The sequence below is a fragment of the Meles meles genome, chromosome 20 (genome assembly GCF_922984935.1).
Source record: "Meles meles chromosome 20, mMelMel3.1 paternal haplotype, whole genome shotgun sequence".
Lineage (NCBI taxonomy): Eukaryota > Metazoa > Chordata > Mammalia > Carnivora > Mustelidae > Meles > Meles meles.
The window spans coordinates 2786529-2812563 of record NC_060085.1 but is presented as its reverse complement, the minus strand read 5'-3'; the positions used below and the strand labels follow the sequence as shown (position 1 = coordinate 2812563).

At 61.9% G+C, this 26035-nt stretch overlaps 1 protein-coding gene across 1 annotated transcript; it reads right to left on the bottom strand.

The window, feature by feature from the left end:
* Nucleotides 1-329: 329 nt before the first annotated feature.
* On the bottom strand, nt 330-24839 carry PIAS4 (protein inhibitor of activated STAT 4). The gene is made up of 11 exons (XM_045991137.1): nt 24697-24839; nt 19366-19792; nt 8161-8245; nt 7371-7412; nt 6939-7029; nt 6716-6844; nt 6521-6626; nt 4959-5032; nt 4710-4870; nt 2299-2429; nt 330-2148 (listed from the first exon to the last, which is right to left on the bottom strand). The coding sequence occupies exons 1-11, from the start codon at nt 24721-24723 to the stop codon at nt 1877-1879; spliced, it is 1545 nt and encodes a 514-aa protein (XP_045847093.1). The 5' UTR covers nt 24724-24839; the 3' UTR covers nt 330-1876.
* Between the last annotated feature and the right edge of the window lie 1196 nt (nt 24840-26035).

The window sequence follows — 26035 nt, the reverse complement described above, 5'->3', positions numbered from 1 at the left end:
CACTCCCTTCCGACTGCAGCCCTCTGGGTGGCTTTGCTGGGGTCTCGGGGCCGTGGCCCATTTCCCCCACCAGCTTACGGGCCGTGTGGGGGTCTTCCCGGCTGCCCACGGGGACAATCCTGGACTTGGCAGCTCTGCCTCGGCTCCTGGCCCAGCCTCGCACGGACACCGGCCCAGCAGCACCAGGCGAAACCTTCCGCGTTTGACCAAATGCCGCGCCTTTTGGATCCCCAACATCCTGCAAGGCAGGGGACCGGCCACAGGGAGCTTTTGTCCTTGGAGCCCCTGGCCCCAGCCAGTGCCCCGACGCACAGAGAAGAGACGCCTTGGTGGCTTCACCTTGACCTTTTTTATTTGCGTTTTTTAAAAACAATTAAATTAGAATACAAATATTAGAAAACCGCGGCCCTCAGCTGCCGGTGCAGCCGGAGCGGGGCCGAGCTGCACAGCCGAGTTTATACAGTAAAACTGAATTTGCCCTCGGCCAGATTGATGTCCCTTTCTTCTTCAGACCTGAAACGGTATTGCTTCCTGACTAGAAGAGCTGTTTACACAAAGGAAATTATTCTGGGGCTGGGGGGGCAGCAAGGAAAAAGAAAAAGCGGAACAGAACGGAGGGCAGAGGCGGTGGGAGAACCAAGCGTGGCCTCCAGAGGACAAGGACGCTGGGCGGGGGGCCGGGCACCCAGCCGCGGGTTCCTGGAGGCATCAGGGGCAGTGGTGGGCCCCCCCCCACGACGGCTGGACCCCCCAAGGCCGGGTGAGTTGCTGGCGGGTGGCCCTCGGCCTGGTCCTGTTGGAAGACGAGAGTGAGGCTCCCGGGGGGGGGGGGGGGTGCCAGGCAGGCCTCTACCCGTTGGAAAACCCAAGAGCAAGAAGAGGGGGAAGGAGCCACCCCACACGGAGAGGGTGGGGCGGGAGTCCCTGCTGCCCCTCGGAAAGTGGCCGCCCGCCCCGCCCGCTGAGGAGGGCCGACGGCGGCGGCGGCGTCTGCGGACACCTGCGCTGGTCCGTAGGGAAGTTAACCTGAATTGGAGTTACCGAGGTAGCTGCTAGGAAACGGAGACCCCCCCACGCCACACGCTGCCGCACCCTGGGGCCCCCGCCTTCCACGGGGAGGGGGGGTCCTGGCCACATGCTGGGTCTTCAAAATACCAAATTATTGCACTTTCAAAAAATACAACACATCTGTGGCTAAACCCTCCCTGGCCCCCACCCGCCCCCCCACCCCCGTGCCCCCTGCACCCCCCTCCCCGCCCGAACCCACTCCATGGCTTCTTGGCTAAAATGCTCCCTGCTCAGCGGTGCGCTCCAGGGTCTCTGCGCGAGAGAACGTGTTTGCAGAGAAAAACAAGCAAAAGGAACAGACGAATGTCAAAGTCGTGGCTGCTGCCAGGGAGGGGAGCCCCCGTCCGTCTCCCCTGCTGCCCCGCCACCCCCACGCGCCCCGTCCCTCTGCACCCGCTGGAATGGTCCCTGGATGAGGCGAGGTGGGGCGGGGCGTCTGCGTGCAGCATCCGGGGCTGCCCGCCGCTGCCCAGGGCCGGCTCAGGCTCCGGGGCACAGGCTCTGGCTGGGGGAGCAGCTGTGGGGGCGGCTTGCCTTGTTTTTAAGAGTTTGATATTTTTTTGTTGTTTCTTTTTTTTTTTGTACTTTTTTTTTTTTTTGTCATTTTACTTTTTTTTTAATCCTCCGATCGGAGAGTCCAGAGGTACAGGTGCCAGGAGCCAGGGAAAGGGGTGGAAAAACAAATGAACAACAATAAAAAGAAAAAAAAAATCACTCCTCCCTCTGTACCCCGAGGCCCGCCTGCGCCCCATCCGTGTGGGTGAGCACCAGGAAAGTCGCGTGTCCAGCCGGCGGCGGCGGCAAGCAGTCAGCAGGCCGACACCAGGCCCTTCTGAAAGGGGCAGCGTCGCTTGGGCCGGGGGCCCTCCTCGTCCTCGTCCTCCTCATCCTCTTCCTCGTCCTCCTCCTCCTCCGAGGACGACGAGCTGTCCAGCGTGAGGTCCACCACGTCGGCTCCCGGCTTCCCGTTCTCCACACCGCCCGCCGCGCCGCCACCGCCACCGGCGCCCCCAAGCGCGCCGCCGCCACCACCGCCGTTGACGTTGGGGGTGGACAGGAGCCCATTGGCGTCTGAGGGGCCTGAGGGCGACAGGGGGCGGTGCTCAGAGCGGGCCCATGGAGGCCAGCGAGGGGCAGGGGCCTGGCACATGGCGGGCGACGGGACACAGCGGAGGTCTCTAGCCAGAGCCCCGAGCCCCGCGCTGCCTGGCTCCTGGGGACTCAACTCACCCAGCACGAGGATGGGACACTGCGGACTGCAGCTGCGCTCCTTCTCGGCACGGATCGGGCACCACGAGCCGTCCACCAGGTACTCGATCTCGTCCGCGTCCTCGCACTCACTCAGGATCTTGGAGAGGAGCCTGGAGGGGCGAGGAGCTGACTCCGGGCCGGCAGGGCCGCTGTCACCCCGCCCCGACTGCGTGGACTCCCGCAGACACCCGCTAAATTAGCTACTTCCTTTTCCGTGCAAGCGGTTTCAAGACGGCACCCACCAGGGCCTGGGGGCCCACCGCCCTACGGGAGGGAGAGGCCTGCCTGCACCGCGCCCTGTGTCTTTGGCTGCGCCCTCTGGCCCACAACCCCCTACCCTCCTGTACCGTCCCCACACCTCCCCCTCTCTGCAGACCAGACGCCACGTGTGCGCAGAGGGTGGGCACTGCTCACAGCGCCCTGGAGAGGCTCTGGGGCAGGGCAGGAAGCAGAAATGAGGACACTGGATTCCCAAATGCCACAGCAACCCCAAGGGAGCACCCATGGCGAGGCTGGCCCAGCAAGACACGCTCTGGCCCTGGGTACCTTTTCACTAAGGTGTTCGGCCAGACCCATTTTACAGATGGAGAAACCAAGGCCAGGGAGGGGTGGGAAGCTCCTCGAAGCCAACGAGGCCGGAAACCAGGCCGCCTGGGCTCCATTCCTGGCTCTACCCCTTCCCGGTCACGGGGCCTCCACCTCCCCACCAACTCCAGTGGCTGGGAGGCCCACACTGGGCCAGGTCCCGTACAAGGGACACACGTGCCCCAGCAGCAACGGGCCAGTCTGGCCCCCAGCATCTGTTCCAGGTCAAAACAGTACCTGCCTCCATGTGACTTCAACCACCGCAAACAGTCTCAGGGAGGGAGGCCAAGCTCCAGGATACCTCCCCGGGCCACTCACAGACCTGCCACTCCGGGGTCACTCCGCAGTGTTAACACAGCTCTGCCTGCCGTGGACGTCTCCGCCAGGACGCCCCAGTCCGCAGCGCCTCTTGCCCCCCCCCAGAGCCTAAGCAGTAGGAGCGTCTCTGTCTGGCTTAGTTCCCCACGCTCCCCAAGCCCAGCTAGGATTCCCTGAAGGCAGAGTCTGGGACACAGTCCTTAGGGAGACCCCAGAATCACCCAGCTCAGAGCCAAGGGTGGGACAAAATACCAAATCCTCACAAGGAAACAGAATAATCAAGGACCCTGCCTCCAGGAAGCCTCCCTGCCTATGCCCAGGCCCCATGGGATGCTGGGACTGTGGTGTATGGGGCAGGGCCACACCCCCTAGCCCCAGGCCCATCTGCCCCTGGAGCTGTCCGAGCTGCCACAACTGGAGCCCGGGTGACCCGCTCGAGGCCTGTGGGGGTGGGGGGAGAGGCAGGCACGGGGCCGCACGGCTGCCAGGCCAGGAACAGAGCAGCCATTCAACCCTGGCCCTTGTGCCCAGCCCCAGGGGCCTCCTCACTCCACCCAAAGACCAGACGGCGTGGGGACACTGGGACACAGCAGCTCAGCCCCTCCGGGGAGGGGACCCAGGCTCAGAGCTGGCCCGGTCGCCTATGAGCTGGGCACGCCTGGGACAGGTGACTGTCCCCTCTGAGTCTCAGTCTCGTCAGTGAGGTGGGGAAGATCTAGGCCCACCACGTCTCGGTACAGGTGGGAGGGATGGTCTGACAAGAGCCCACGTATGGCGACAGACTTACGCAAGCCCCTGCTGGCCGCCGGCCATGCCCCGGCCCCCACACGCACGCATCCCGCAACACGCATCTGGGCTGCACAGACTTCCAGGCACTGAGTGTGGCCACAGACCCAGCCGGGAGGCCTCTCCCCCCCCTCCCCGCCCCACCCCCAGCGCCGGGAGAGGAGACGGGTGGGGCTGGCGTCTGGCCGGACGGAGCTGCCTGGTCAGGTGCTGGGCTCCGTTTCTGGAAACCTAAGACCTGAGCAAAGTCTCCCTTTTGGGGAGAACAGCCGTTCTCCCCTTGTCTCCCTGTGGCACGGGGAGGGCCTGGCCTGGCAGCACGCGGGCGCCACCCGGGAAGCAGGGCACAAGAGAGCAGAGTCGGGCAGACGCTGAGCCTCCCACCTCTCAGCCCGGAGGACAAGCTGGGGGCGGCACCAAGCGCCGTGTGGGGAGTGGCTCTCCGGCTCGTGCAGGGGCCGTGAGCTGGGCTCTCGGGGCCCCTGCTTTGTTGGGGAAAAGCAGACCCCAGGGTCCGCGGGGTCCTGGGCCCAGAGAGCCTAAGCCAGCGGCCTCTGCCCGCGCCGCCAAGGCCCCACAGGGCCCCACAGGGAGGACACCCGCCGGCCCTGCGGCCGGGGCTCTGGGGCAGCCCGTGAGCCCGGGCGGTGGGGCGCCTGCGGGTCCCGGGAGGAGAGGGGCCGCGCGGCCCGCAGCCTCACCCATCGATGATGAGCTGGTCGTAGGGGGCCGGCTTGTCGCACACCGGGCACATCCAGGTGGGCTTCTTCTCGTTCATCTGCAGGTAGAAGACGGCGTCGAAGCACTGCAGGTGCGCGCAGGTCTCGGCGCGGCAGGGCACCGACAGCCGCATCTTCACCAGCTGCGGGGAGGGGGGGGGCGGTCAGCGGCCCCGGGCGGCCGCCCGCCGCGGGCAGGTGGGGGTGGAGGACGCGCACGCGCCGACTCACCGGGCAGATGAGGGAGACCCGCACGCCTGTGGTGGCGATCTCGCTGTCGGGGTCCAGGCGCAGCTTCTCTTTGACTGCGGAGAACGGGGTGGCCATTGTCAGAAGGAGCAGGGGTGCCCGCGAGGGCGGAGCCGAGAGGCAGGCGTTTGTAGCGCCCGCGGACGCAGGGGCCGGCAGCCACAAGCACCCTCAGCCCCTCCCTCTCGGGGAAGACGGTCTGCACTCGGGGCACCCCGCATCCTCCTCCCAGGACGAGCTGCACGGCTCGGCTCCGGGGCTTGGGCCCAAGAGGGTCACCTGCGAAAGCGCCCTGGGCAGCGGCCGGGTATCTCGTGCGACCTGGCAGGCTGACGGGGCAGGCCGGCCCACGAGCCCACTCCGCTGCGCGTTCTCACCACCCACGGGCCTCTTTCGGAACAAAGATGGAGGCAAGGACAGCCGCCCACGGGGCTGTCCGCTGCCACCCGCGCGCTCCACGACGGTCCTTGTGGCCACCACACGCGGAGCCAGGACACGGCGAGGCCCCACTCCTGGACACCCCCAAACCCAGCAAGGGCAGAAGTGAGCCCCCGAGCGCGGCCTCTCAGGTGACCAAGTCGACCTAACTTAGGAAGAGCTGGTCGGTGCCCAAAGCCAAAGGCCGCGTGGAAGATGCCCACAACAACACACAAGGCCCCCTTTGCAACAGTGAGCGCGGGGCTGGGAGAGAGACCGGAAGGAAAGGCGCACAGAGCGAACCCCGAGGCAGGCCCGCAGGGGTGCACGGTCTCCCTCTCCGACTCTTTCAGGCTCATCGTGCGTCTGCTCCGCTCTCAGTGGGAACGGGGAGACTCAGGACAGACCGACCCGGAGCTGCCCCTCCTTCCTCCACGCAACCCCCGCAACCCCCCCCAGAAGCTCCCCAGTGTCCCGAAGGCCACATCAGCCCTTCGCACCCCCACGTGAAGTCCCAGCTCAGGGCTCGCCTCTCAGACCCAACGCCAGCGACAGACTCAGGTACGTCTGGTTTTGAAGCCAGGCCCGCCCCTCCCCGCCTAGTCCCTCGGCCCAGGGCTACTATGAGGATCTGGTCAGAAGACGCAGCGAACAGAGAGGACCAGTGACTTGCCTGAGGCCACACAGCCATCGCACACATGGACGCAAGACGAGAAACAGGACTGGTTTTGTCCACCCGTCTTGGCGGTGGTTCACTTTCAACACTCCCCGTGTCACCCCCCCCACCCCGCCCCCAACACTGCTGGTCTGGTCTCGGGTTGGGCTCCATCACCCGGCCGGTACCTGCAGCTGCGAATCGGGTCTGCTCCTGCCCCCCCGGCCCCCGGCCCCCACCCAGCAGTCAGAAGCATCGGCCTCGAGCACCCGTCCCCCAGGATCTTTCCCAGCTGCTGTGGGGGCAACCCCCATGTGTCCGCCCTGCCCACATGCCACCAGACCTGGCCCCCGACTCTCACCACCCCAGCGGGTCCCGCCTCCCACGTCCCCGCCTCGGGGCCTCTACGCTGACTGTTCTGCTCCCCTTCCCTGTGCGTCCCCCCGCGTGACACGCGGGCCCCGCAGCTCACCCAGCGCCTTGCACAGCTCTGGGTGCTTGACCCCGATGGTTTTCAACCTCTGCAGCAGCTCCGAAGAGGTCAGCTGCCGCACCAAGTACAAGGCCACGGAGTAACTCTGGGGAGAAGTGGGGGAGGAGTGGTCAGGCAGAGGTGGGGCCTGCAGGGGGCCGGGCTGCAGGGCAGGCGGGCGGCGGCCTCCCTCACCTTGCCGTAGTTCCCCCAGGTCACGGTGATGCGGTTGGTGGCCGAGGACAGGTACATGAGGTGAGTGAGGTTGATGGGGCGGCAGGGCCTCTTGGGCTCCACTCCCGGCTTGTTGGAGGGGTAGTAGCCCTGGAAGCAGACGCGGGCGCTCACACCTCGGAAAGGGCTTCCGTGGCGGCCCCCCGGCCCCGTCGCCCACGGCGGCCCGGGGGTGCCCACTCACCGGGACCGAGCAGTAGCTGTGGTTGACCTTCACGGCGATGTTGGGTGGGTACTGGTCCTCCTGAGGGCTGCTGGTGTCTGAGTAGCAAATTCTGCAATGACAGCGCGCACCGTGAGGCCAGCAGGGGCCCTGGACAGAGGGGTGGCCCCGAGGGGGGATGGGCGCAGGGCTGGCGCAGGGGCCATGAGGGCCGCGTCTGTGTGGCAGGGGCACTGCCGTGCCGGACCGCAAGAGCGGCTCTCGGAGCCCCGGATCTGGCCCGAGCGAGGCTCCATGGGGACGGGTGCGCAGGCAAGGACAGACGGCAGGCAGGGAGGAGGAGCAGGGCTCCACCTCTGACCGTGGAGAACCTGAGACGCCATCAGGAGGGAGGCGCTAGGGCGGGCAGGGCCAGGGTCCGGGCACGGGGTCTCCGGGCAGGCCCAGGCTTACCTGAGGACGACCTGCACGGCCTTGATCCCGGGCTGCAGTTCTCTGCGCGGCCATGGAAGCAGAGGGGAGGAGAAGAGGGCTCAGTGAGGCAGGAGAGCCCTCCACCTGACCCAGCCAGACAGGGTCCCCCGCTACCTCCCTCGGCAGCCGAAGACCTCTGGGTGCTGACTGGAACGTTCTCTCCTGCTTACTCACTGGGGACTTGGGCAGAGGGCCTCCCCTCTCCGCATGAGGCGGGGCGGCCGTGGGGATTTACTGAATAGGTCGGCGGGTGTGAGCCCGGCATGGGCCATGGGGGAGCCAAACGGCTGCTCCAGGGGGGAGTTACGTCTTGGCAGACGCTGGGAATGGCCTCTGGCTCTCGGCTGTTAAGGCTCAGGGTCCTCATCAGGGCGATGCTGGCCTGGCAGGACCCCGGCAGCACTGGGACGGCTACGGGCATTACAACTAGGGGAGTCCTGCCATCAAGTGGGTGGGGGCCAGGGATGCAGCTCAGCCCCCCACAGGGCCCGGGACACCCCCTGGGGCACCCCCCGCAAAGAGCGCTGATGTCAACAGTGCTGCGGGGAGTCCTGTTAAAAGGGGACAGCGGCCAACATCTGGGGGCTGCAGATTAGAGGCAGGGAGAGCACGCAGTCAGGCGCACGGGGCTTCCCCCTCCCTCCAGCATGGGGCACAAGGTCAACATCGGGTCTGCGGAAGGGCCCCTAGCCCGGCCCCTGGATGGCCCAAGAGCACGCTGGCACAGCGGCCGCTGGGGAGGCCAGCAGGGGTGCGGGGCGCAGCGCACCTGGAGTTCCTGATCAGCTCCACTTGCCTCGGCGTCAGGGCAAAGATGCATGGGCTCTCCTGCAGCTTCTCGCTATTCTGCGGGACTAAAGACACTCAGCGTCAGGGCGACGTCCGGTCCCCAGGGAGGGAGCCGGCCCCTCCTCAGAGGGGAAGCAGGGAGCAGGAGGCTGAGCCCCCCCAGGCAGCCAGGCCCGTGGGATGGAAGCAGGGCCGCCGGGGACGAGGGTGCGGGGAGCGCGGCCCCTGCTGGTGTCATACCGCAGCCTATGATTCAGGGAACACCCCAAACCCGAAGGGTCCCGCGGGAAGCAGCAAGCTTCTTAGCCCTCTGGGGTTCAGGAGTCTCTAAGGAAGACCGAAGTGCTCGGCGCAGGGAGAGGAGCCTGCCTAGCTGACAGGAGCCGGTGCGACAGACTGCATGCCCTTGGGCCAGCTGCTTCCCCTGGGGCCTGTGAGATGCCAGCAACAACTCTGTCCCCACCTCGCACCACTGTTCTGGGCACCTGGCAAGTGTCTGCCTGTCTGTGAGGCGCAGAGACAAGCTGGACAGAGCTCCTGCCTTGGGCATTCATGGCCAGCGGAGGAGGCAGGCAAGTGAAACAGCCCCAAAGCTCCGAGTGCAGAAAACAAGGGTCACGGAGCAGCCCCGCGCACAGAAGACGTGAGGAAGGCGCAGGGACACCACACAGAGAGCCACACTGGCCATCCCAAAGTGCCCAGTGGGTGCACAAGTAGAGGAATGTGGGACGCCTGGGTGGCTCAGTGGGTTAAAGCCTCTGCCTTCAGCTCAGGTCATGATCCCAGGGTCCTGGGATCAAGTCCCGCATCAGGCTCTCTGCTCAGCAGAGAGGCTGCTTCCCTCTCTCTCTCTGCCTGTCTCTCTGTCTACTTGTGATCTCTGTCTGTCAAATACATAAATAAAATCTTAAAAAAAAAAAAAAGTAGTAGAGGAATGTGCCAGAGGATGGGGACCATGGTGGTGACAAGCTGGCTTTTCACTGTCCATTAAAACTGCATCGAGAACCCCAGGGGTGACCAGAAAGTCTCTGAAGTGAACAAGAAGACACAGTCCTGCAAAACCCAGGGGAGGGGGGAGCAACTAACATGGCCAATGGAGGCAAAATCACAGCCTTAAATGCTTCTCCTAAAAAAGACAGAAAAAGGGGCACCTGGGTGGCTCAGTGGGTTAAAGCCTCTGCCTTCGGCTCAGGTCATGATCCCGGCGTCCTGGGATCGAGCCCCGCATCAGGCTCTCTGCTCGGTGGAGAGCCTGCTTCCCTTCCTCTCTCTCTCTGCCTGCCTCTCTGCCTACTTGTGATTTCTGTCAAATAAATAAATAAAATCTTTAAAAAAAAAAAAAAGACAGAAAAAGGTTTCAAACGATTGACTCCTCCACAAGAAACTAGAAAAAGAGCAAATTAAAGGTGAACTTATCAGAAGGAAGTTAAAGATAAAAACAGAAAGTCAGCAACAGAGAAAATCAATCAGGCCAAACGTCTTAGATAAGCTACTAGAACAAACAATAAAAAAGATCGCAAGCACACCCACTGCCAGAAACAAAATATAGACACTAATACAGATCCTACAGTCTCTTGGTTTAATACAGGAATGAAACCAACAAATTCATGGCAAGAAATCTGATACCTTCCATGAAATAGACAAATTCTTCGGAAGTTGCAAATTACCAAAACTCCTACCAAAAAATACGGGAAGCTAGAGAAGCCCTTTATCACTTAAAGAAGCTGAACTCATAATTAAAAACTTTTCCACAGGGGTACTTGGGTGGCTCAGTTGGTTAAGCATCTGCGTTAAGCTCAGGTCATGATCCTAGGGTCCTGGGATGAGCCCCGCATCAGGCTCCCTGCTCAACGGGAAGCCTGTTTCTCCCTTTCCCGCTGCTGCTTCTCCTTTTTGTGCGCACGTGTGTGCTGTCAAATGAACAGATAAATAAAATCTAAATAAAAAAAAGCAAAAAAACCTTTTCCACAAAGAAAACTGCAGATCCAATTGCTGAGTTCTAATATTTAAAAAACCATGTCAATAAACTTCTCTGAACTTCCAGAAAACAAAGGGAACAGCGAACTCACTTCACAGGGCTGACACCACCCTGATATCAAAACCTGACAAAAACACATCAAGAAAGGAAAATGACAGATAAACACCTCCCATGAACACAGACACAAAAGTCCTTTAGAAAATATCAGCAAATATCCGGGATTTGGGGAGTTAGCCCAGGAATACAAGACGGCATTCTACTCATCCACGAGCGTGGCTAAAATGGAAAGAGTGGCAACTCCAAGTGTTGACAGGGACACAGAGCGAGGGATTCTCTGCCACAGCACAACCCCTCTGGGAAAATGTCAGCTAGCGAAGTTAAACATACACCCAAATGAATGGACATAGGGCTACAAAAAGAATTGCCCAACAGTGCTCATGGCAAACTTTTTCCTAAGAGCCCTGAACTGGAAACGACCTGAGTGCCTGCCAGTGGAAAGGCAGAAATAGACGGTGGTGTGTTCACGCGGTAAAATAAAAAGGGTGACCTAGGTGAGTGCAGGACAAATCTAAAATCAGGATGGTGAGCCACCGTCAGAAATGCCTGAAGCACCCACTGCACGTCCGCTAGGCCGCACCCCCAACAGGGCACTAACCCACAGGGACAGGGATCAGAACGGGGGCTGCCTCTGGGGGTGGGGTGTGGCCAGGGATGCTGGAGCGGCGGTGAGGGTCTTTACAGGACGGACGTGTTCTGTTTGCTGGCATCTGGGTAACTGGGGTACGTTCACTTGGTAAGACTCCAAGTTCACACTGAGTATCTGCGGACCTCGCTGGATGTAAATTATACCTCAACGTAAACACGCTGGCATCTTTGCTGAATTAGGGGCACCTGACTGGCTCCGTCGGTGGAGCCTGCAACTCCTGATCTGGGGGTTGTGAGTTAAAGCCCCATGTTGGTGCAGAGATGACTTAAAATTAAAATATTTTTTTAATTTTAATTTTTTTTTTTTAAAGATCTTGTTTGTTTATTTGGGGTCGGGGGGGGAGAGTGCGAGTGACAGCACAAGACCGGGGGAGGGAGAAGCAGGCTCCCCACTGATTAGGGAGCCCGACGCAGGGCTCGACTCGATCCAAGGCCCTGAAGATCATGACCTGAGCTGAAAGCAGAGGCTTCACTAACAGAGCAACCCAGGTGCCCCTAAAATTAAAATCTTAAAAAAAAAAAACCCACCGGGCGCCTGGGTGGCTCAGTGTTAAGGTTAAGCCTCTGCCTTTTGCTCAGGTCATGAGCTCAGGGTCCTGGGATCGAGTCCCGCATCGGGCTGTCTGCTCAGCAGGGAGCCTGCTTCCCTTCCTCTCTCTCTGCCTGCTTGTAATCTCTGTCTGTCAAATAAATAAAATCTTAAAAAAAAAACAACCCAAAAACAACAACCCACCAACCACACTGAAAAGCCGCCTGATCCGAAGATGAGACGCGAGAGCAGGCCGTCTTGTCACCGCCACACGCGCGACCGGCTCACACAGAAAGGACGCCCAAGGCCCACGGGCAGCCCTACTCGGAATGGTTTCCACCAGACGGCTGATGCCCCAAATCCGTGCCTACCGAGCCAGCCTGGCGACGATGTGCTCCAGGTCAGCTAACAGAGGACGAGCACGCGACCCCGACACGGACAACGAGGAACCCGGGAGCTCTTCGTGCTCTCTCAGAGGTAACCCGCGAGATGCTTCTGAACCAGCTGAAAGCAGCCGGTGCAGGCAGGCGTGCACCACACCCGGGCCGGGTCACCCGCAGAGGGAAGGTCTGGGCGAACGTAGGTCCGCTCGTCTGCGCAAGGACGGCCACGGTCACAGAGTGACCGGGAGAGGCAGGGAGCCAGCTTTCTCTGGACCGCCAGCCCTTCCACAGTGGCGTAACTGCTGTTCCTGTGAAGGGCTGGAGCGCGAACAGCTTTGGTTTTAGTGAGACACGGTCTCTGCCTCAATGTCCCCACTCTGCCTCGTACCACGAAAGCCACCAGAGACAGTAAACAGACAGACGGGTGCTGCTGTGTGTCAATACAGCTTGGTTTAGGCAAACAGGCAGCCAGTGATGTTGGCCCCTGGCTCTAGCTGGCCCACCCCAGCTCTACGACCTTCTGAACTCCAAAACCACAACAGAAGGTCCCTATTTAAAACACAGACACAATCTGGATTTAAAACCAGCTCAGACTCAGAAGCCAGACCCCGGGGTTCATACCCCAGCTGCCTGGGGGCACACATCCCTGCCCCCGCCCCAGCCTGGGTGCCCTCCGGCCATGGGACACAGTTCCCAGGGCCCAGAGCTGGGCGCGCAGCTGGAGCTCAGCGAGGGCCGCCAAAGCCGCCAAGCTGCTGCCATCAATTCCTGCTTGTCTGCGGAGGGCCTGGCGAGTCCCACAGAGTCCTGGCCAGCGCCCTTGCGGAGGGCTACCTGCGGGGTGGGGGTGCGCACAGGCCCAGACGGCCCCAACAGCCAAGGGGCAATTACTCCTTTTTTTTTTTTTTTTTTAAAAAGAAAGACTTTATTTATTTATTAGACAGAGATCACAAGCAGGCAGAGAGGCAGGCAGAGAGAGAGAGAGAGAGAGAGAGAGAGGAGGAAGCAGGCTCCCCGCTGAGCAGGGAGCCCGATGTAGGGCTCGATCCCAGGACCCTGGGATCATGACCTGAGCCAAAGGCAGAGGCTTTAACCTGCTGAGCCCCCCAGGCTCCCTGGGCGGTGGGGGGGGGGGATAATTATTTCTGATGGGGCAGGGCGGGGCTCCCCACACCTAGGCGGGGCTGCGAGGGCCGAGTGGGAAGCCAAGAGTCTAGGGTCCCTTTCAGGGCCGCCACTTCTAGATGACACCCCCGCGGGGACAGCGTTCAGATTTTCTGCTGTGCCATGGGCCCCGGGTGGCTGCCAGCTCCCTCAGGAAGCCAAGCGGCCAATGGGAGGTGAGCCTCAATGGGGACACAGCACACCCTGCACGGTAGGATGTTGGTGGGGGTTCCCCCAAACCCCGGCCTCCATCACCCACTGTCAACGGCAAGTGCACCCCTCCAGCTGCTCAGGGCTGGGCCGTAGACGGCATATCCACGACTCCAGGCACCCCACCCACAGCACCGACTCCCAGCTGGCTCCGATTCTGAAACACGCTAGCAAGGTCCCTCCCCCACCGCCCCTGCCCCTGATCTGTACGCGACCCCCGGCTGGCCCCCTGGCTCCCCCAAGCTCACCATCTGCCGCTTGAGGGATGCTGTCCTCACCCCTAGTGGTCTTGATTTCATGGCCACCTCCTCGTGTTCCCCACGTGCCAAGGACATCCTGCCTTGGGCCTCTGTGCTCAACATCCCATCTTCTGGAAGATTCCTCCCCAGCTACTCAGATGGCCTGATGTATCCGAAGTCTGCTCAAACCGCGCCAGAACGACAGACTACCCTGATTGCCTTTATTTAGAAGCTGGAACCCCCCACAACCCCCCACCATCCTGGTACTGCCCGCACCTCCCCGCCCACTTGATTCTTCTCTACAACTTTTACCTCCTAAGAATCAACACAACTGGGGCGCCTGGGTGGCTCAGAGGGTTAAAGCCTCTGCCTTTGGCTCAGGTCATGATCCCAGGGTCCTGGGATAGAGCCCCGCATCAGGTTTTCTGCTCGTCAGGGAGCCTGGTTCCCCCTCTCTCTCTGCCTGCTTTTCTGCCTGCTTGTGATCTCCCTTCCTATAAATAAAATAAAATCTTAAAAAAAGGGGGGGGCACCTGGGTGGCTCAGTGGGTTAAAGCCTCTGCCTTTGGCTCGGGTCGTGATTCCAGGGTCCTGGGATCAAGCCCCACATTGGGTTCTCTGCTCAGCGGGGAGCCTGGTTCCTCCTCTCTCTCTCTCTCTCTCTGCCTGCCTCTCTGCTTACTTGTGATCTCTCTCTGTCAAATAAATAAATAAAATCTAAAAAAAAAAAAAAAAAAGAATCAACACAGCTTCCCAGTGTCTCTGGCTCTTTGCCAACACCAAACTGACCCCAAAGTGCCTCTGCTGTGTCCCACAAGCTGCCCCAAGGCTGTGGGGACGCTGCGCAGGCTAGGATGAGGTACCCATCCCAGGACTCAGAGGCCCCCAGGAACGAAAGGGAGGGAACCCCCTGCTTCCAGGTCCTCTGGGAGGCCCGGGAACCAGCCTCCGGCTCAATCCAAGACACCAACCGAGGAGCCCAGCATGATCATCTCTGCTCCGGCTGCCAGCCCACCGTGCAAACCACCACCAGCAGAGAACACTTACTGGCCCCGAGCGGATGCTCACTCCATAATGGGGGCAGGGTAGGTAAAACAGTAGTTAGGGCACAGCCACTGTTTCGGAGGGTCACACAGGCAAAGAAAAGAGAGTACCAAGAACAAGCTGAAGCCTCCAGCAGGGGCTTGATGCTATGTTCTACGACGCATACACAATTTCACAAAAGTCACACACCGAAAGAGAGCCAGACACCGCCAGCTCGCCGTCACCCTCACAGCAGCCTCAGGCCGCTTCTCAGCTCCTGGACTGGGCGCCTCCTGCCCTGCTCCCCACTGTGGATGCTGGGAGAACACCACCAACAAACCAATAAACCACGTCAGGGCTGGAGGCAAGGCCACGAAGGGCAGGGGGGTGGGGGGTGACAAGAAGGCGAGGGAAGGCGAGGAGGAAAGGAAGATGAGCTTCAGGTTAGGTGACCAGGGTGGAAAGGGCCAGGCAGCGCCTGAGAAAGTGTGACAGACAGAAGGTATGGCACATGCCAAGGCCCTGGGGCAACACTGGACCTGGTGTTTTGGAGAAATAGCAAGGCAAGGGGAAGGGAGAGAGAAGAGAGGAGGGCAGGGAAGAAACCAAGCAGAAAGTCAGTTGGTCACTGGAGGGTTTTGAACAGAGGAAGGACATAATGAGCCAGCTATTTTAAAAGTTTCCTCTGGCTGCTGAGGGAGACTCGCAATGTGGAGGAAGGAAAGCAGGGAGGCGGCTGCACAGGTGGGCTGTGGGGGGGGGGGGGGGGGTAGGCTGCGCTGGCCTGGGAGGTTGGCCCACCTGCCCCTGGAGCTGCGCCGAGGGCGGACCTGGGATGCCACATGACCACCCCAGCCCCAGGGCAGGGGAGGGACCCGAGGACTGAGAGAGCATACCCCTGCGTGGGAGCCCCACCAGGCCCATGGATGCACACAGGCCCTCTGCCTCTGTGTACCCCAGGGGCTAACACCCACCTCAGAGGGGACCCCAGGAAAGCTCACCAGATCCCAACCGCGAAGCCCTCAGGATAGTCCCAACGGCGCCACTCTCCCCGCGGCCCACCCCAGCCCACCCGTCTTACGTTCTCTGGCCTCACCCTCCCTCTCTCCTCCCACACCACACCTCGCTCCAGGCCCGATCACTCCCATTCCGGAGCCCTCGCTCACTGCCAGGCCTGGGCCTGGAACACAGCCCCCTTGCTCCTTCCTCGGAGCACCACCAGGAGCTCCTGGCCCTGACCCCCGGGGAAAGCACAGCCTTCTTCTCCTGGCCCCACTCATTCGTCTCCAGTGAAGCTTCCTGGCAAAACATGCCAGGATGGGGACCCCACCCCTGCCCTGCTGCGTGGGTGACACCAGCCCAAAGCCGGAGAGGCTGCACGAGGGACACGCGTGTGCCCTGCCCAACAGGGCACGGAGACAAGCAGCAGACCCTGGGAGTTGTCCCGACACGGGGTGGCTCCTTCACTCTGCGGCAGCAGGGAGCCAGCCCCCCAGCCCGAGACACCGGCCACAGGACACGGCGAGCCCCACGGAGCAGCACTGCACCAGGTCGCGACTCCTTCCTCCTGCCCGTGATCTCACGCCTCACGCCGGCCTCTCCTTTCTCCCACGCACCCTGGCGGGGCTCTGGGCCTCCTCGGTCACACAGCGGCCGCGCACAGCCTAGGTGGCCGTCAGATGGCCGCAGTGGCGTGCCCAGGACGGCGTTCCCTGGCTCCCCCGTGGGTTCTGCGGGGGTCAGGAAGCAAGGGATGGCTCGGACAGCCAGGCTCTCTGAGCTAAGAGGAGACCTGAGGTCCGGAACCCTCCTGTGCTTCAAAATGGGTGCCCCCCCACCCCCGCCCAGAGGTGCAGAGCACCAAGGACTCAGGGAGGCGTGAGAGTCAGTCGGGAAGATGGCTGAGCCTGCGCCCCCAGGACCCCTCCTCAGGACGCTGCGTGACCCTGCGTCAGTGTCCCGACCTTTCTAGGGGCCAGCCCCGCTGGAGCAGATCGTCCCTCTCCTGCGGTCCTCCCAGCTCCATTATTCTCCTCCCCTCCCCCAACCCAAACATTCCGCTCCCTGTGATTTATGTCTCCTCTGCACCCGGCGCGCTCTGCGTCCCGAAGCTGGAGCCGGCCCGCAGCTCTTCCAGGGAAACAGACCGGAGTGTCTGGACCTCACTCTGGTCAGCAGGTCACGGTCAGGAGCGAGGGGGGAGGGGACACGGGCTGAGCCCGAGCCCCGTGAAGCGGCTCTTGGGCAATGCCAGCACCACACAAGTCACCACGGGAGGCCCCCAGGTGGGGGGAGTGGGCGGCCCAAACCCCTGGCCTTGGAACAGCGGACCAGGAGGCTTCCGGGCGAGCTTCGTGCTCCAGGAGGTCTCTCCCTAGGGACCTGGCACGCACGGGGGTCCCTAAGGACACAGCCCCAGGGAAGGGGTACATTCAGGTTAGGGGCGGGGAAGTGGGTGGGAGCCAGGGCAGGGCGGGGTGGGCCTCTTTGTTCTGAGCCGCCAGCAGAGTAGTTCCTGGTGTAGACAGGGGAGCAGACTCTCCCGGAGATCAGGTGACTGGGGTCCCCGGGGGCTCAGGGCAAAGTGATGCATTGTGGGGCGGGAGTGGGAGCGGGCCATGCAGGAAGGAAGCTCGTGGTCCAGGCAGGGGAGGGAGGCTGCTGGCCCCCGAGTTCAAAGTCACCTCTGTCCCCCGCCCAGTGCCAAGCCTGACTTACTGCTTCCCAGTGAAAACCCAGCCTCCCTATTGTAAACATCACCCTTGAGTCCTGAGGAGCCCGAACTGCGTGACCTTCAGAGCCAGCCAGCCCCAAGGCCCCCAGAGCCTGCCGGAGAGCCCCTGGGCACAGGGAGAGAAGGAGTTCCAACACGTACAGAGGGAAGTCGGGAGGAGCGGAGCTGGGGCCAGGGGTGGGGGCCGTCCTGGAGAAACTGAGGAAAGGGCCTTGGCTCTCCAGCCCTGCCACGTCAACGCCGTGACAGGGGCTGCCAGGCCAGCTTACTCCCCACCTGGGGGCTGGTGACAACACGGCCAGAGGGAAGGCAGGAGAGGGCACAGCCTCGGGTTGAAATGGGGCTTTGGGACTCCAGGATTTGGAGCACCAGGAACTCCTTCCCGCCTCCTGCGGCCTCACCGGGACCACTGCCCCCTCACCCAACCTCACGAAGCTCAAGGTCTACAGGAAGGAGGAAAAGAGGCAGCTGTGGCCCCGTTTCCCTGCAGCTGGGGCTGGACCGAGTGGCCTGGCTGGCACAGGGCTGGCGTGGAACTCTCCATGCACAGAGGGGCCCCCTGGCTGAGCAAGACGGGATGCTGGGTCAGCAGGGGGGGAGGGAGAGACCCACACAGCGGGGAGCATGGCGGCAGGGCATGGCAGGGCCATGACCTCCCACAGTCGGCAGAGACCAACTCACAACCCGGGCCAGAGCCTGGTGTGCAGCGGGGGCTCGGAAAAGATGCGGGGGGCTGAGCAGGAGACGTGGATGAGGGCCGCAGAGGAACAGCCCAACCCACTGTGCCCACATGCACTCAGGGCACCTCTAGGCCCTAAGCAAGAAATGCCAGAGCGAACCCTCCCAAGGATGGGGGGGCCCTACTTGCTCCCTGCCGCATCCCCAATGTGGGGCTTCCACAGGCACCCATCTGGCAGGCCCTCAAGGGAAAGAAGATGCAAGAGGTGAGAATGACGACGAGTGGGGCCTCCAGGACCAGGAGGGCACCTGGTCAAATCCCAGGGGCACCAAGAAGTCCGTGGCCCTAGACTCGCCATCAGAAGTCCTGGAGGCATGGACAGCCATGGGAGGGAGCACGCGAAGCCAAGACCAGGCTGATGCCCACCACGCCCCACATCACAGCTGCCGGTGAGGGGCTGGGGCCTGTCCGCATGTGGTGCTCCATCAACCTGGGGGCCAGGGAAATGAGCAGAGAGGAACCATAAGGCCCTGGCACGGTCTCCTCCAGTCCTGGCGGTGTCCCATCCCTTGAGAGCACACTAGCCGTTCCCTAACCAGCTGGCGGGCGGTGGTCGGCCTAAACCCACTGGCCAAGGCTGCTCCCGAAGCTGCCCAGCTGGCGGGCGGTGATCGGCCTGAACCCACTGGCCAAGGCTGCTCCCGAAGCTGCCCAGCAGGAAACAAGCTTTTGGTGGGGGGGAAGGAAGGAAGAAGGTCAGACGCAACTTCCACCCCTTCTGCCACAGGGAGTGAGAGCATGGAAGCCAGCATCCCCGGTGGCCCCCAGTGACACCCGCCCGCTTAGGGTGCAGGCTGGTATGGTCCCAGGCCACAAGGCACAGAGCTGGCCTACGTGACCAACGAAACGTGGAACACAAAGTCAGGCCGCTTCCAGGTGGAGACCAGAAAACGATGTAGCTTCCGGCTCTCTACACTTACTGCCTGTCCGCACACAAACCCTCCCCACCCCACGTCACTGGTTCCGGAGGAAGCAAACCACCATTCCACACTGTGAGGACGCTTCAACAGAACTGAGGTCTCCAGCCAACGGCCAGCAAGAAACCGAGACCTGCCAGCAACCACGTGAGTGGGCAGCACCCAGCCCTAGCCGGGCCTTCGGATGAGACAGCCTCCAGCCAAGAGCCCGACGGAGACCGCACCAGGGGAGACCGCACCAGCGGAGACCGCACCAGCGTCCGTGTGTCAGGACCACTCAGCTAAGCCACTCCCAAGTTCTGACCCTCCCAAGCCAGGTGTCTGTGGTGTTAAGCTGCTGAGATTCAGGCTTATTCACAAGACGACCCTACAGGTCGTTAATATAAAGACCCAGAGATGGCTTCTGTGCTTTCTGGGAGGGAAAGGTCCCCCATGACCCCTTGGTTCTCGCTGCTTCCCAGAAGACACTCCGGGGCGGTGATGTGCTGGCCACAGGCACTGGGGAGAATGCAGAAGGGGGGACCCCCAGCCCCACTCCCACCCCCGGGGCGGGGGCAGACTCACCCAGCTCTGTGGGCTTCAGCAACTCGTCCAGCATGTTAAAGAAGGGCAGCTTCACCAGACGCACTTCTGGCTTGAGGGTCTTGGCGGGCAAGCGTCCAAGTCCATTCAAGTACTTCCCGTAGAGCACGGGGTAGTCAATGTTGGGGCCCGAGAGGGGAGTCCTGGGCACCGTGCCAGCCCGGTCGTAAGTTGAGTGCATGGTCAGGGGGTCCAGGGGCCGGTGGGGCTGGGGGACAGGCTCTGAGCTCTTCTTGGCGTAGCGTGTCTCGTACAGCTCCTTGATCTTCTTGAACAGCTCGGGGCTACAGTCAAACTGGACCAGCTGGAGGGCCCGGGTGACAAGTTCGTGTTTAAGTCCACTCTTACTCCGGCCAACGAAACCCAGGAGCATCTGAAGATCGGAGACTCGGAAACTCATCACCATGTTCTGGGGAAGAGTAACACAGGAACACACGCTCAGAGGAGACATAGCCAGATTCGGGGACTGCCAATGGGGCACGGGGCTTCCTGGAGCCACCTGGGCCCTAAATGGGGGGACAGCGAAGTGAGAGCCCATCGGGGGCTGCCTGACCCTGCCCCCGGGTCCCCTTCACTCTAACCAGCAGGAGCAGGAGCCCAGGAGGAGGAGGAAAAGGCTTTGGCACCAGGCCCAGTGGCCCAGGCTCAGTCCCTTCCATGCCTTTGCTCAGGCTGCCTGCTCACCCGTCCCTGTGATGCCCCCTCCCCAGCTCAGCCCTGCTCCCCTCCTCCTCTTCAAACCTTCCTCAGCACTGCCAACGCAGCAAAAGCTTCTGACCGCCCCCCCAGCACACACCACTGCCTTCTATTTTAGGTTCTCTTCTCCCATCTTCAAGCCTGAAAGCATCCCCAGGGCAAGAACTGGGAATCTTGCTTTACCCGTAAACAACCCCAGTCACTCCCTAGCCAAGAACACTAATGGCCTCTCTGACCCTCAGTATCTTCGTCAGGATGACAGGATCCACTTCGTTGGGATGTGGGAAGGACCAGAGGAGGTAACATACGGAAAGCAGAGTAAATCAGCTTTGGCCACAAACGTGTTTTCCCTTCGGTCTGGAGGATGGAAGCCACGACTTAATAGTCATCCCCTGCCAGGACCCGAGCTGCACATGCGATCACATACTTAACTCTGATGCTTAAAACATCCCTGCCAGGCCCGGGGGAGCTCCATGTCACAGCCAAGGTTCACACCTAAGCCTGACTATAAAGCCGGGAGCAATTTCTCTCCGTCGCACTATGCGTGTCCACACGGAGCTGAGGTAAGGCGAGCGTCAAACGTCTGACCATCCCAGCAGGCCCTCCTCACCTCGGTACTGTGGATGTTGGGGCTGGATAGTTCTCCGGGGTGGGGGTGTCCTGGGCGCTGTGGGGTCCTCGGCAGCATCCCTGGCCTCCGCCCACTTGACGCCAGGAGCCCCTGCCCAACCCAGTGGTGACAATCACAAACGTTCCCCAGACACCGCCCAGTGTCCCCTGGAACAGGATCGGCCCATCGAGAACCGTGGACCTGAGAGGAAGGCTTTGAGAATCCAGCAGCCCCAGAGGCTATGAAGCGAGCCACGGCGCAGTGACGACAGCGGTCTGGCAGGGTCCCTCCAACTCGACCAGACCAAACACGGGAGTTCAGCTGGTGCCAGTGTTCTCCTTGGGGTGGCCTGACCGTGGCCCGGCCTCGGGGACACTCTGGGACACCAAGGGGAGGCACGCTTCCCCACGTTACATAAGCAAAGCGTCCTTGAAAAACGGCGGGCTTTCAGGGCCGCCCGCACCGAGCCCCAAAGCGGGCCTGTGATGAACGAAATGTGGTGGGAAAAAGACGCTTCCAGCAGGACGAGGAAGATCGGTACCGGTGACTAGGGAGCCTACGGAAAGCTGGCTGGCACCAGGCAGGACGGCACCCAAGGAAATCCATAAAGCCCTTAAATTCAGCCTGGGAGTCTGACAGTCGGAGGTGGGTGGGAAGCCTGCCAGGGTGTTTACGTCTGGTGCTGCCTGTTTCCTGGTTGCCGAAGGGTTAGGCGTGGCGTCTGACGGCAGCACCGAGACTCAGGAGCCCTGGGTCCTCCGTCAGGCCTCTCTACACGTTGGGCACCTCATCTAGCCACGAGAGACGGGAACCCTCTAAGAACACTCCCAGCCATACTCCAGGCTCCCGCAGGTGGCGGAGGGGCTGTCAAGGAACCAGACGACAGACAAAAACATGTGCGGCTGCCCCATCCCGCCGGCAAAATCTCAAAAGGGAGCCTCTTCCTGCAGTAGGGCCTTCCTCCTGCTCCCATTCCTCAGACGTGGAGCGTCCATCATACGCCAAGCTCAAGGGCTCTCCCCGGCCCGAATCGCACCAGGGTCTACACCCACCAGGAGGTGAGAAAACCGAGGCCCCATGAAAGAAGTGGCCGGCCCAAAGCCTCTGTGTCAGTGGCAGGGTCCGCTGGATTCCCGCGGGCACTTCCTCCCACTCCCGCCCAGCTGTCTGGGGGGCCTGGGGACCCTTCCATCCCAGCACACCCCCTGCTTCGGGACCAAAGCAGCGAGCTGGCCCTCGGAGAGCCCGGAACGCTTGTGAAAACAAAGACTTCACCTTCCTTGGCCTGACTTCCTACCTAGAGCAGAGAAAATGGGCTTGCAGGCAAGATGTTTCTTCTGGAAGAGGCCCAAGGCCTTGGAGGGGAGAGCCGATGTCACGTGGAAGCTGACTGCCCTCCACGGCGCTAAAGGCAGGTGGGCTCGGGGTGCCGAGTCTGACCACGTCTTCTAACGTCACCCCGCCCCTGGGAGCGCCCTGCCCCCGCCGAGGCCTGGCCCTCGCACCAGGCTGGACATCCAGAGCTGCCGCAAGAGCATCCTGGGGGCACATCCCTCAAGCTGCCATATGTTCACGACTCAGATTTCTCAGCAGCTGCCATCACCAAGGAGGCTGCCCTTGACACTGGGAGGGGGGACAGCGTGAGAGGGGCACAACCGTTCCGGAAGAAGCCCCAAGCTCTTTGCAAAATCACTTCCTGCCTTGGCTTCATCCTTCCCTGCCTCCCTTCAGGTCTGTTTATAAACAGCACCGGGGCCCGATGGCTTCCATGGTCTCAGCTCTGGGCCTGCTTGGAGCCGCGTGGAAAAGCATCAGCCTGGATAGGTCTGCTGGGCTTAACTGAACCGGCCTCACATCCAGGTTCCTTGGACCGTGGGGGAAAGTTAAGGTCCTTATCTCCAGGAAATGGGAGATCGGTGCAAAATGCTATACCATCCCAGGGGTTCTCAGACTGCCTCTCCCCCCAAGCCCTCCGAGGGACCACAGCTGAAGAGTCTGATTTCCAAGTTTACCAACAAGCTACCCCCTTCTCCCCGCGGACCAGCCAGTTTTGCTCCCCAAAAGATGCAATGTGCAGCTCCTAATACGAAAGGTTGGGTATGCACCTGAAAAAGAGAACACTTCAATGACACGTACGGCACTCCACAGCGACAGTCAGAGACTCAAGGAAGGCTCCCGAGACTCAGAGCTAATAGCTGTGCCACTGAACGGACGCTCCCGTTCTAGAGAACTTGGAAAAAGGGTCAACTTGATTTAATTGGGATGGGGGGCCCCAGCCACCGGAGGGTCAAGTGGAGTTCATCAGATCATATTTCAAGGCCGTGGATGGGGCCTTGAATTGAGTCCCTACCCTCTGGCGGGGGTGGGGGCAGGGGCCTGGGCCCAGACTCACAGAGTCACAGCCCCATGGGACCACTGAATTTCAAGACTCCAGGGGACTTCAAGCCCACTGGTTGCCACCGTGGACTTGCAGAGTTCAGACTTCTGCATCTCCAGGGCAAGTCCCAATTTCTCAAAACCCTAGGGAAGGGCAGAGTGTGTAGTACAAGGCATTGAAGTGGACGCTCCAGGAGGAAGGGGGCTCCATTTCAGATCTCCGCGGGAAGGGAAGGGAGATGGAAGGAGAGAACAGGAGAAAGAAAACATTTACAGGTCAGGACCCTGGGGAGGGGAGACCAGCCGGAGGATGGGGGCGGAGCCTCTGTCCAGAGGAGGTCCAGTCCCCCACCTCCCTGCCACCGAAGACCTTGAGTAAACTTCTCAGGGAGGAAGGGAACAATCCTAGTGTAGTTCGGGCAAGGGCTCTGGAGCCTCACCACTGGGAAGGCACGTGGGAGAAGGTACATCCCAGGAAGAGGGATGGCCTCGATGGGATGTGGAACCAGAACCCCAAAATGGAGTAAGACGGAGAAGCACTGAAGAAAGAGACCAGGGACTCTCCATAGATCAACACAAGGAACCAGCAAAAAAGGAGAGGAAGCCTCCGAAGGCAGAGCTGGGGTGCATAAAGGGATCTGAAGTAGGGTTCAGGAGCTGTGCGGAGGGAGCACGACGATCTCAGCAGGCTCACGAGGGCGTACAGGGCAAACAGCTACTATAGGGTCTGATCTTGCTAGTGTAAAGTTTAGAGACCCCAGGAGCAGAGTCCAAAACCTCCCAGATGCGGTCCTGAGGGTAGAAAGGGGAGGAAGGCAGAGCCCAGGACCCAAGACTGAGGAGAGAATGAGGAAGGCTTTAAACTAGGAACAGGGGTCAGGACTCCATCCCAGGCGGGAGAGCAAACTCCAGTGACACGGTGCCCACTCCGAGGGCGAGAGAGATGGTGTCAGGAAGGGGGCGGGGCTCTGGGACCAACGCGGGAGCAGGACTAGGGGTCCAAACTCCAGGCCGGGGTACGAACCCCAAGAGCACACTGTATTTGGGGGTGCTTCAGGACCCTGGCTCATCACCCCGGATGGTGGAATCGGTGGCAGAAGGGTCAGGGGACCCTTCAGAGTAGGAAGTCGCCAACCCCAGCTGGCCTGCTGGGTGGGGAGTCTGAGACCCAGATGCCAGCCCTCGGTGCCACGGGGGGCGGAGAGGCGAAGACGCTCCCCCCAGCCCACGGAGCAGGACCCCGGCTCAGGGCGAGGAGGGGACGAGCAGTTCAGCCCGTCATGCTGTCCGAGGGAACTGTGCCTCTAGCTGGGAGGCGCGGCCCTGTCCCCCGTGCTTAGGGAGACTGGACCCTAACCACTCGGGCTGTGGGGGGGCGACCCCGCCCCAAGCCCGGGAACCAACCCCCAGCGCGAAGGCTGGGGTAAGGTTTGGGGGACCCCGCCCCCGGCCTCCCCGCCCCCCGCCCGCACCCGGCGCGCCAGGGCCAGGGGCGGGCGAGGGGGCTGGGCGGCGAACCGCGACCGGGCCGCGCCGGGGGGCCCCAAGAGGAAGGCGCAGACCTCCGCCCGCCGCCCGGCCCCCGCCCCCTCTCCCGCCCGCCCGGGCCGGCGCCGCCGCCGCTCACTCACTTTGGCCTCCACCAGCTCCGCCGCCATCTTGGCCACCAGCGTCCCCCGCGCCGGGAGCCCCCAGCCGTCGCGTCACGTGACCGCCCGCCACTCGCGGGCGGGGCCGTCGCGGCGGCCAATTAGCACCCGGGCGCCCTCCTACCCCCCAACGGCGCGCGCTGCTGCTCAGTGCGCAGGCGCATGCGACCGCCGCCCGGGCCTCGGGCCAATCAGGGCTGCCCGACTCCGCCCCCCCTCTTCTCCCGCGGCGACCACGCCCACCCCTGGCGGTGTCTGTCCACTTAAAGGGGTACGAGCTCCGCACAGGTGGGGGCGAGTGCTGGGTCCTGGGCTGGGAGGGAAGGAAGATGGGAGGGGGCCGCGGGGACAACAATGCCGCCAGGTGCAGCGGCCCGCGCGCGGGGAGGCAGGCCAGGTGCGCGCCCGGATGTCGGGCGGCGTCGGGGGAGGGGACGGGGACTCTGGCGCCGCGGTCGCCAGCGCGTGTAGCCGGGCTCCCCGCCGTCCAGCGTCGCACAGCCGCGGCGGGCCAGGCACGATGCACATCCGGGTCCTGGCGCGGCGCCCCCCGGGCTGGCCTTGGGCCGGGGAACCAGGACCTCCCCCCAGCTTCCCGCGGCTCGCTCTGCCCCGCCCCTGCGGGCGACCCTCTCCGGGTCCCGCCTCCCCACCCACAGTAACCTTTGGAGTCTGCACGAACTGGAACCTCCCCGGCTCTAGAGCCCTCCTCGGCTCTCCAGCGCCCGCGGGCAGCGGAGCTCCAACCTGCCTGCGTCCGGAGCAAGAGGACAAAAATGTGTGTTCCGGGCGCGCCCGGCTGGCTCCGTCGGGAGCGCGAGCGCCTCTGGATGTCGGGGTCGTGAGTTCCAGCCCCACGTTGGGGGGCGAGTTGACTTTAGAGATAATACTTAAATGTGTGTTCCAGGGCTCGTACCCTGAGTTCATGGTTCTCAGGGCAGGAATTAAGAGAAATTGAAGGAAACACTCCGAATCACTCAGTTACAAAGTATGTTAGTGTGATTTTTTTTTTTTAAGATTTTATTTATTTAGCAGAGAGAGAGAGAGAGAGCGCGCGCGCACGCAAGCAGAGGGAGGGGGAAGCAGGCTCCAGCTGAGCGGATAGCTGGCCTGGAGGCTCCATCCCAGGACCCTGGGATCATGACCCAAGCCTAAAGCAGATGCTTAACTGACTGCGCCACCCAGGCGCCCCCGTGAACGGGATTTTTTTAAAAGTGAGAATGCAAGAGAAAAAAATCCATGATGATGAAAATATGAAAACTTTTAAGACAGAATCCAACTCCAGTTGCGCACGACCTCTCTGACCTCACCCAAACCTAAT